We start from the raw sequence: 10743 nt of genomic DNA, 5'->3' as shown, positions 1-10743 counted from the left end.
AAATGCACGCAGAGTTCGCCACTTAGTAATCGCTCTGATTGGCGTCAGAGGGAAGCTCAAATTTGAATAAACTATTGTTCGTCGAAACCTTTCGTACACAAAATGCTGTTAGAAGGTCAGCTCAACCATGCAAATTGTCTTATTAGCGTGTTCGATTAAATATAAGCACTTTCATCTGAGTAAAAGGAAGGGGGTCTTTGTACAATGTGAGGGCTTCCGTTCACACCGACTCACGACATCAATTCGGCGACAGAAAACGTCCTGTACCGACGCGACTGAATCGTCGCCGCTGGCGGCGGTCCCGACAAACTCGCACCGTAGGCGAGTCGCGGCGACGAGACGGGACTCGCGCAACCCGAATCGGAAGCGTCGCTCGATGATGACGTCTCGCCGTGGGCAGTGCCGTAACCGGATACGGGTCCAGGTGCGACAGGCATTGAGAGATACGGGGGTAGGGCTTCGATGGCGTTCCGCGCATTCTCGCCGCCGATGACGGCGGCGGCGGGTTTTTCAGGGGCCGGACTACTATTAGCACGCTTCTTGCGACGTCGTCGAAAGCTGCCGTTTTCGAACGCCTTGTCGCAATTGGGATCGATAGTCCAATAGCTGCCTTTGCCCGGGTCGCCCTCCTCGCGCGCGACCTTTTGAAAGCAGTCATTCAACGACAAATTGTGTCGTATCGAATTCTGCCAGCCGGACTTGCACTTCTTGTAGTAGGGAAATTTTTCCATAATGAAATTGTAGATGCCACTCAGAGTCATCTTCTTCTCCGACGACGATTGGATGGCTAGCGCGATCAGGGAGCTATACGAGTAGGGAGGTCGTAGTAGCGCGTAGATGTCGCGATCAGCTTGTTCGGCGGCAGCTGCGGCGACGGCGGCGGTCGACCACGAATGAGCCGTAGGCGAGACGACCGGGTGGCCTGCGTATGGGTGATAACGATAGGCAGGGTGATGATAGGCGCTCGAGCAGAGTGATGATACGTTGAAGGGAACGTAATAGGGTGACCAATCCATCGCGACGTTCTTACTCGTGCGCTTACGAGACGGCGAATGAGGGCGGGCGTCGAGCGGATGGGCTTCAAATCGCGGGTGTCGGACCTCTATTGAATCATCGCGTCGTTGGTTTGGAAATTATCTCGCGTGTGTGGTCGTTGATAGATAAGGCAAATGATCAGTGTTTACCAACACTCCCCGTGGCGCCAGTGCGCCACGCCAATGCGTGGAGTGTAACTTGAGCACCCACTTACAGCCAATAGGGCAACACTTGCCAAACGTCAACTGCTTCCGCGTAATTAATCCAAGGATGCACGGAATGTGGAGATGAGCACCAATGTTGTGGTTCGACCGAACTGACTCAAAACACGTCGTAATTGATCGCAATTGCTGGCACTTAATTACGACATCGTATAGACGCTACAGGCGCTACGCTTTCGCCGCGCTCGCTCCGAATACGTCGGTCGTTCGAAGCGATCGAACGGACGAGACCAGCTCCATGCGAACGATTCGGGCGATCAGGCTGGGTAGCTTTGTGTGCACGACGCAGAGGAGAGTCTAATTGGATTATGCAGAGGTAGGAACTCGATACGACAACGCTGCCGCCTTCGCACGTGTCGGCCGCCCGCCTTGCACGAAGCGCTAGCTATTGGAAACTGCTACTAAGCTCGGAGCTGGTTTCTGTTTCGCGGCGTCGACGTGCAGTGAATGCAGTCTGCGACGACACCCATTGTTCTCTCGTACACCGGAAAAGGAGCGTAGAAGCCTATTGTGCGCTTCGGACAACATCGTGTGAACTTTAGTGGGCTGCGCTGGGCAGCGAACACCGTCAAAGGGAGTCAAAGGGCGGGTATGCACGAGAACAAAAATAGAATCCTTGTCCGAAGGGAACCTAGTCGGAGGGAAGCGAGCGGAGGTCAATTCTCATTGGAATATCAGTAATTGCGAAGAGGAAGTCGGGCGATCGGGGCGGGATTTTTCGCGTTGCTAAGGTTTCGACGCCCGGAGGTCCTCTTCGCCGACGTCAACACGTAGGCGCGCCCACGCACCGCAGACCACCAAAGTATATACAGTACACAGAAGGGGCACGCACGGAGACAAAAAATGTCACTTACCAGTCTGCCGACGAATTCGCCAAATATTCGCGTCGCGTAATGTTCGTCGCCTGTTTCGTTTGCATCGCTTCGAGCTTGGGACAGTCGGTGATGCGATGGCCAAGACCACCGCAGTAGGCACAGCCGCGTTCGTCTGAAACATGCAGATCATCGTAGCGCACATGGGAGGGCGTAGAGTAAAAAGGGACCGCCCCTTACCTCCCAGATCCAAATACTCGTCGTTTTGGGACTTGAGAGCGGCGAGCACGGGAGGTATGCGCTGTTTCGCTTCAACGAGCAAATGCTTTAAATCGATTAGCGTCGATTCGCCTTCGTTCGCGAAGAGCGCACATAGTAGGAAACGTTTACGGCAGCTTACGGCACGCTTACTGCACGATTTGTTGATGAACGTCGTCGCGACGCCCGTCTTGCCGCACCTGCCCGTTCGACCCACTCGGTGCACTGGACGAAAACAAAATAAAACACACGCATTATTTTAGAGTCGGCCACCCGGGCGTTCGTTTACTAACCGTAGGATTCCATGTCTTCGGGCATGTCGTAGTTGATGACGTGCTGTATATCGGAAAAGTCGAGCCCCTTCGACGCAATGTCCGTCGCAATGAGAACGTCCTTTTTGCCCTCGCGAAATTGCCTAATCGCCCATTGCCTCTCCTCCTGATCTAAAAGAGACATGTACGTCTAAGTGATCATATCCAGCAGACGAACTAAAAGACAGCAAAGCCATCACTTGTCTAATGTTAGAGAGAACAACTTTCTTTGACCATACACGGTACATGGGTCTGCGGGTGGTTGTTCTGAGGTTTTTACTGTACACACAGACCCCCTTGTATACTGCTTACCTTTCCCTCCGTGTATAGCAACAGCATCAACCCCTTTTAGCAGCAAATACTCGTGCATATCATCAACGTCGGCCTTCTTTTGGGCAAATACCAAAACCTAGACACGGGGAGAAAGAAACAAAGCTAGGGGAAAGACGTGCTTGCGTCACATGCATATTACAGGCGGCGCCGTCTTTTGAAGACATTCCAATAGATAGACGATCTTTGCTTCCTGCTTCACGTATTCAATTTCCTGAATCACGTCCAAATTCGCCGCGCCCGCTCGACCCACGTTGATGGTGACTTGATTATAGGAAAGAGAAATAAAATTGCAACCGGAGAGTTGACCTGCCAGTGTGTTGGGTTCTGCTTCCCCCTCTTACCGGGCTTCACTAAAGCGCTGCGGGCGAAGTTCTGTATTTTTTTTGGCATCGTCGCGCTAAACAAAAGCGTCTGCCTTTGTGACTAATAGAGCGAAATAGCGTTAGAGAATTTCGCTCTTCCTGTCGGCGCGTCGATTGTTACTCGAAAGTAGGACAAGATGGTTCGAACGTCTTCTTCAAAGCCCATATCAACCATTCTGTCGGCTTCGTCCAGGACGAGGAATCTGATGAAAATAAGGCTGAAAGTTTGGGTGTGGCGTAAGGAACAAGAACGTTTCTCCGCGATGCAAAAGTGAGAAAAACCATATGCATATATGTATAAGAGCGAGAGCCATGCAATCGGGTCTCTACATAATTTGCCAAGAGAAAGACAAATACGTCAAAATACGCCTAGGAAGTGAACGCTAAGAAATAATTTGCGACTTTGGTGCGTTTAGAACGAGCGAGAGCTGGTCGCACTATAGGGGATCTCACCTGCACATTTCCAGACGCATCAATTTCTTTGCAAGTAAATCCATTAGCCGACCAGGCGTTGCCACAACTACATGGCATCCTCTAGTTACGAAACAATCACTAGTCTATTTCGGAAAACAAAAATAGAAATGCAACTACCGTCGAATTCCTTCGACCTGATCGCGAATCGCCGTCCCGCCGATAGACAAAATCGTGCGAAGCCGAGGATGCCCTAAAGAAGACAATAACTGACTGATAATAAACAAGGCCTCCCCCTTGGGGGTCTCTTTTATTTCCCCACCAGCTGACCGAAGCGCTTCCGCGTAGTGATGCAAAACGTCGTAAGTCTGATGAGCTAATTCACGCTGTGAGACAAAAATTAGGAGCCCAAAAGTTGACAAAAAACGGTTCCAACCGATGGGCAGACGATTAGTGCGTATGGTCCTTCGTCTCGTACAAAGGGCATTCGAATCTCCTAGAGATAGACATTTCTCTCTCCCCCCTGCATAGACGTAATTGTTCCCACCTGTTCCAAGCAGAACATGACAATGGGCAAGGCAAACACGAGCGTCTTTCCAGATCCGGTAAACGCGATTCCGATCATATCCCGCCCAGACAATCTAAAGGACGTCCGTGTTAACACTACTTCTCTCCCTTTCTCCATCTATTGGTTATCTAACACGGTCGGTATGCCTTGAATTTGAATTGGGGTAGGATGTACAATGCCTTTTGCTTTCATAGCCGTTATAACAGGTCGTGGAAACTTCATTTCCTAGCATAACAGCCTCTTCATGTCTTTGTTCTCGCTGTAATCCCAAACAGGCTCACCCTAAATGTCTTTACCGGAGGCGGAAGGTCGTAACCTTCCACCAGGATGTGATACTTCTGTCTGATTTGCTCTCGTTTTGTTTCAGAAAGTCCTTCTAAGTAGCGAGGCGGTCTCCAACTAGGTGTGTACGTCATAAAAAAAAGTGTTCCTAGTTAGTTAGAGTTTCTACCTTGTTTCTAAGCTCTTCGTGTATTGGATTCCTTTAGCTAATTCGCTTGCAGCCATCAGAGCTAAAAATGTTTAGGTCAGAAAGTCTGATCTAGCTTGGGATATCGATAATCAAGATATTATTAGATTCGGAATTGGTAGCGAACATTCCCTCGCAACTACACACCTGTTCGTTCCGAGATGTTCTCTAATATTTTCTCCTCTTCTTTTGCCTGTTTTTCCAATGCGGATTCTTTCTGAGCTGTTGGATGAAGAGGAAATGTACAGGTGGCATCAATACTATGCATTTTGGCTTCAGTTACCCTCAGCGACTTTCTTCAGCTCGCTGTGCTGATCGAGAAGCGAGAGAGCCGCTCTCGATCGTTCTGCTGCCAAAATCTATTGAAAACGTCGACGTTTACGCGATTCATACTCTTTTGCTCTAATCGACCTCATCTTCCGTTCTGTTTGCACTCTCGTTGTCTTGTTTCTGCCCCGGACGAAAGATTTTTCCGCGTTTTTCGTGCTGAAAACGAGCCCTGTTTGTACGATCGTCTTCCTCGAACGACTTCTTGTCTCCCTACCATCTGTTTTCGCCGTTGTTTCAGCGAAACGTACGGCCGGTAATCTTCCCCGTCGCTTTCGTCGCTATCCGTGTCGGGAGGACGACGCTACGAACACGGAAATGTTGCGAACCCCAAAAGGGGCCTCACCTGTCAAAATGTACGTTTTTTCATTAAGGCTCCTACTTTGACAGACAGTCGCCGGGTTTCTTCAGCTCTTTCAGTCATTCCGAAGCAAAAGGAGACTCTGAGAGAGCGTAGCATGCGCGAAATAAACATAAATCCGATTTCGGGAGGCGTGTCAGGACTTCCTGCAAAACATGAGCGGCGGCACCGCCGGCGAAGGGGCAGCAAGTCGCCCGTCGCACTTCGTCGTTGCTGCAATCGATTTCGGAACGACGTTCAGCGGCTACGCGTTCTCATTCACGCGCGATCCCGACTCGATTCACATGATGCGCAAATGGGAGGGTGGCGACCCGGGCGTCTCGAATCAGAAGACGCCGACGACGCTCCTGCTCAAGCCCGACGGCGAATTTCACTCGTTCGGCTTCGGCGCACGCGACAACTATCACGACTTGGACGAAGTCGAGGCACGCAAGTGGCTCTACTTCGAAAAATTCAAAATGAATTTGCATTCGACTCAGGTACACACGGTGGTGGATCCCTGACCTTCGAATAGATAGATTAGCTATTCCTTTGTTGGTGTAACAGTATACCTCCCCCTTTTTTTCTGCTGCACAGGATCTCCACAAGGGCGTCGAGATCGAAGCGGCCAATGGAAAACGCGTCCTCGCATTGAAAGTCTTCGCTCACGCTCTCGAATTTTTCAAGGAGCACTGCCTCCAAGAATTGTCTGATCAGTCGTCGACGCAAATACTGAACGACGACATCCGATGGGTGATCACCGTGCCGGCTATATGGAAACAACCAGCAAAGCAATTCATGCGCCAAGCGGCATACGAGGTAAATTTCAACCTGCAAGCAAGACATTAAAAAGAGAAAGAAAAGAGGTTTTGTTGTATCTGTCCTCCCCCTACATGAACCCAAAGGTACCTACTGTAAATTGTGTGCCGTTCTCCTCTGCTAGACCTCTGTACCGCACTATTGAAAGGTTCCTAAGTACATGTACAGATCTAAAGAGAAGTGGTCTTTCTCGCTTTTTGTACCCTTGCATGCAGAGTTTCTAAGTTCCTTAGCAAGTGGTGCTATCTAAATCCTCTCTATCTCCTCTCCTAGGCGGGCTTAGCTCATCCGGACAATCCGGAGCAACTTCTCATTGCTCTCGAACCAGAAGCGGCATCGATACACTGCCGAAAGTTAAAACAGCGCGAAACTGTCCCGGAAGAAGCGGAAACGTTCGCCGCTCCACCGGTCGCTGCCGACTTTCCCGCCGGCACGCAGTACATCGTCGTAGATTGCGGCGGCGGCACAGTCGACGTCACGGTGCACGAAACAGAAGAGCGCGGCACGCTGAAAGAACTCCACAAGGCGTCGGGCGGCGCGTGGGGCGCAATCGGCGTCGATCACGAATTCGAGCAGCTACTTCGTCAAATATTCGGCCACGCTTTCATTGCCGACTTTCAAATAACAAAGCCGGCCGGCTGGGTCGATTTGATGATTGCGTTCGAAGCGAAAAAGCGTGCCGTCACGATGACGAAATCGAATCCCCTCAACATATCATTGCCCTTTTCGTTCATCGATCACTATCTCAAGGTGCGCGGCGAAACGGTCGAGGAGGCAATCAAACGCTACGGAAACAAGGACATCCGATGGTCGTCTCAAGGAATGCTTCGTCTCGCTCCCGGCGCCATGCAGGAGCTGTTCGAACCGGTCGTTCGCAAGGCGATCAATCACGTGAGCGACATGCTCGCCAAGCCGGATTTAGCCGGCGTTCGATTTCTATTTCTCGTCGGCGGTTTCGCCGAGTCGCCGTTGCTCCAGTCCGAGATTCGACGCACGTTCGGAAGCGGAAGCGAGCGCGGCGTGCGCGTCATCATCCCGCAGGATCCCGGTCTCGCGATCCTCAAAGGTGCCGTCCTGTTCGGACTCGATCCGACCGTCGTGCGCGTGCGCCGATCGGCGCTGACGTACGGTGTCGGCGTCTTGAACGCGTTCGTCGACGGGAAACATCCGACGGAGAAGAAGACGATCAAAGGCGGACTCGCCTGGTGCACGGACGTCTTCGACACGTTCGTCGTCGTCGATCAGTGCGTCGCGCTCGGCGACATTGTCGTGCGGAGCTACACGCCGGCGCGTGCCGATCAGACGAGCACGATTATCAGTATTTTCTGCAGCGACAAGGAGCACGTGCGTTATACGACGGATCCCGGCGTTCGACGATGCGGCGAGCTTCATTTGGATATGCCGGATACGAGAGGCGGAAAGGATCGCGAGCTTCAGATGAGCATGATGTTCGGCGATACCGAGATCAAAGTCGAAGCGATGGACTTGACCAGTCAGCGGAAAGCGCACGCTTCGATAGACTTTTTGAATAAGTAGATATTGGGTGGCGTTCGTCTTCTTTTTCTTTTTCCATTTCTTTACCATTGCGAGCGTAGCACTGACAGTCGACACGTCTCCTCTTCTTTTTTATGTTGGGATTGAGCAAACTGTTGATTAAAATCACGAACCAGCACAGAGACTCCAATCCAAAGATGTAACTCTTGAGAGCCCTAATTAGCCTCAAAATAACATTTAGCGCGTATTTTCGTCGGAAATGGGAGCAGGGTTATCGTTAACGACCAAGAACAAGCGCCCGACTGGCTGTCGCTTCGACGGGGAGAACCCAGGGCATTCTTCGAGAGAAAGATCGCGGAGTTTTATAGCGCAATATCCTGCTAGTGGTTATCCGTGACTCTTGCGATTGCTTCTCCAACGGCAGACCCGCCAGTGACACGAGACAGACCCGGAGCCGTGCTTGTTCGTGGTTCCGACGTCACAAACAAACCTACTGCGCATTCTCGTGCGCGCGCCGCCCTTGCAACCAACACTTGCAACCGAAATGCCGCGAAGCAAGGTGCCCCAGTCGCAGTTGCGGTCTCATGGACGTCTTCCCGCGTCTCCGGCCACGTCCGAGCCAGCGACGCCACGCACCACCCCGAAACATCGCGGACGAACTCCCAAGAGTCGTAAGCGCGCAAGACGAGCCCTCCTCCGAAGTTCTAGCCGGCTAACTAGTTGTATGCAGAGGCCATGGACCGCATGGCCGGCGCAATTTCCAAGCGAAAGCGCCGGTATCGACCGGGCGTCAAAGCTCTGAAGGAGATACGGGCTTTTCAACATTCTTATCATCTCCTTATACGAAAACTTCCATTTGCGAGACTGGTAAGCCTGCAGAATGGGCTAGAGATAAAAAATTTCGCATGGAAAATAATTATCGTTATTGGTATTGGAAATTCACTACCTAATTAGTGCTAATTGAAGGTAAGGGAAATAGCGATTGAATGCACTCGTACGGCGCTGAAATGGAGGTCAAATGCCATCGAAGCACTCCAGGAAGCTTCAGAAGCATACTTAATCCACCTCTTCGAAGACACGTGAGCAGACAGCATTTTTATTGCTTTATCCAATTTTTAGATTCTTTTCCAGTAATCTGTGCGCTATTCATGCCAAGAGAGTGACGATAATGCCGAAGGACATCCAGCTAGCTCGACGTATACGAGGAGTCGACAGAGCATGACTTCGCCAATAGTGTTATATTGACATAGCCTAAAGTATATTGTATCTGTGACGCTGTGTTCCTTGAAGTTGTAGCACCGTTTCCTTATCCGTTCGGCGATGCATGTGTGATCTCGAGCAATGTAGCCCTAGGCTTGCTCTCAATGTCTAAATGGACTGAAAACCACGCCCATGTTGGGCGTACACAAGCATTTCCTTTCCTTCGCATTAACTCTTATACGCCCGCTTCACGCCTGCCCGGACATTCAGTCTTCTCGCCTTACATTATGAAGACGCTCGCTGCCTTGCTTCTTTTGTCGCTGTGTGGTGGCTGGAACGTGGCTGCTACGTCGTTGGCTAAACGGGCTACACTAGAAGAGGTATTGCTTCAATACACGAATAAAGCAGAACGTTTTGCCACTAGCACTTAATTCTAAGGAAATTGTTGCCGCGGCTCTCGGAAACGTCGAGCCGCACAAAGGACCTTCAGCAAAGGTAGACGTCCGAACGTTATGATGTTTTTTCGCCTGACAGCTTCCTCTAACAAAGGAAATAGCTGACGCGATACTTGAGAAACTCGGCGACGCTCAAAGCGAAGGTGCGGTGCTAAAGAATGTACGTAGTGTTATGTTTACTGTTTATCATAGCGGGGTGCCGAGACGGAACGGTCGAAGGCCGCTTTCCCGTTTCGTGCAACGTCCAGGCGTGCGCCGGCGAGTGGACGGGTCACATCGCCGACGCGTCCGACCAGATCTGCGCCGACGGATGGCACGTCTGCTCGCCGGCGGAGAACGGCGGAAACGCTCGCGACGCCGTTCTCGTAGGCACGATCGACTTCGTCGACGGTAAAAACGTCGACGGTTGCTATGCGTACAACGCGAACAACGACTTCGGAAAGTGCCGTCATCTCAACTGCGATGAAAGCAACGCTAACGACATGGGAGCCGTGGGAAAGAAGTGCAATTTGAAGAGCGGACAGAAATCCTGTCTCAACACTGGACGTATCGATCTAAAGGGAAGGGCGTGCGGATTTTTCAAGGAAGGGGAAACGGATGGTCTGCTGTGTTGCAAAGGTTCAGGGGCGGACGCCGCCCTTCCGCCAGGCCCAAAATCGATTCTTTTACCATAATTTGCGTGTTTAGATGTGGTTTCTTCCTATTCCGAGTCTGGGTGCAAGGACGCGTCGACCGAAGCGACATTCCCGTCCACCGATCTCGTCCAAGGTTGTGCCGGCAAGTGGATTGGCGCAATCGATTTTGCCGGGTTGCAGTTGTGCGCTCCTGGCTGGGACATCTGCTCGCCGGTTGACGTTTCGTTCCATGCGGCGTTGCTGAAGAAGATCTCGTTTAGTGAAGCATCGAAGCCGAGCGGATGCTTTCCCTACAAGGCTTCAAATGATTTTGGGCAGTGTCGGCCGTTGGATTGCAGCAAACAGAATAACAATGATTTGGGAGCAGTGGGAAAGAGCTGCAATTTGAAGAGCGGCCAGAGTTCGTGCCTGGCCTCGGGAAGAATCGACTTGAAAAACAGAGCCTGCTCAACGTTCACATCGGGCGTCACAACTGGAATTCTTTGCTGCAAACGTAAGACTTATAATATCATAGTCAAGACTATTAATATTGGATGAACAGAACTTGATCTAATGTCACGGTAGATGTTGGCGTGATTTGTCTGTCAGCGTTCTATTGTTTGTGTCTGAGTCTGTCTGTGTTCTGTGTTCGAGTCTGTTGAACTGACTTACGGTACATCACATGATGCCAAGCGATTCGCAGAACCGCGTATC

General features: G+C 51.1%; 4 protein-coding genes across 4 annotated transcripts; 2 read left to right on the top strand and 2 right to left on the bottom strand.

Moving 5' to 3' along the window:
- Positions 1-56: 56 nt before the first annotated feature.
- LOC136185107 (forkhead box protein I2-like) lies at positions 57-1211 on the bottom strand. The gene has a single exon (XM_065972175.1). The coding sequence runs from the start codon at positions 1014-1016 to the stop codon at positions 231-233; it is 786 nt and encodes a 261-aa protein (XP_065828247.1). The 5' UTR covers positions 1017-1211; the 3' UTR covers positions 57-230.
- Positions 1212-1983: 772 nt separating this feature from the next.
- Positions 1984-5648, bottom strand: LOC136185080 (probable ATP-dependent RNA helicase DDX41). The gene is made up of 21 exons (XM_065972132.1): positions 5490-5648; positions 5325-5411; positions 5192-5266; positions 5064-5139; positions 4928-5002; positions 4763-4823; positions 4593-4710; positions 4445-4536; positions 4291-4384; positions 4180-4239; positions 4066-4129; positions 3924-3996; positions 3786-3866; positions 3454-3535; positions 3312-3393; positions 3110-3231; positions 2950-3046; positions 2620-2769; positions 2480-2551; positions 2309-2419; positions 1984-2243 (listed from the first exon to the last, which is right to left on the bottom strand). Exons 1-21 carry the CDS (start codon positions 5580-5582, stop codon positions 2107-2109), a joined length of 1902 nt encoding a protein of 633 aa, XP_065828204.1. The 5' UTR covers positions 5583-5648; the 3' UTR covers positions 1984-2106.
- On the top strand, positions 5599-7938 carry LOC136185084 (heat shock 70 kDa protein 12A-like). The gene is made up of 3 exons (XM_065972139.1): positions 5599-5947; positions 6045-6266; positions 6540-7938. Exons 1-3 carry the CDS (start codon positions 5624-5626, stop codon positions 7800-7802), a joined length of 1809 nt encoding a protein of 602 aa, XP_065828211.1. The 5' UTR covers positions 5599-5623; the 3' UTR covers positions 7803-7938.
- A 1272-nt stretch (positions 7939-9210) lies between these two features.
- Positions 9211-10725, top strand: LOC136185102 (uncharacterized). Its single transcript, XM_065972168.1, has 5 exons — positions 9211-9340; positions 9399-9455; positions 9510-9558; positions 9608-10033; positions 10103-10725. The coding sequence occupies exons 1-5, from the start codon at positions 9248-9250 to the stop codon at positions 10585-10587; spliced, it is 1110 nt and encodes a 369-aa protein (XP_065828240.1). The 5' UTR covers positions 9211-9247; the 3' UTR covers positions 10588-10725.
- Positions 10726-10743: the final 18 nt, after the last annotated feature.

The sequence above is a fragment of the Oscarella lobularis genome, chromosome 3 (assembly GCF_947507565.1).
Source record: "Oscarella lobularis chromosome 3, ooOscLobu1.1, whole genome shotgun sequence".
Taxonomy (NCBI): domain Eukaryota; kingdom Metazoa; phylum Porifera; class Homoscleromorpha; order Homosclerophorida; family Oscarellidae; genus Oscarella; species Oscarella lobularis.
The sequence above is the reverse complement of the archived record's forward strand: the minus strand, read 5'-3'. Positions and strand labels throughout refer to the sequence as shown.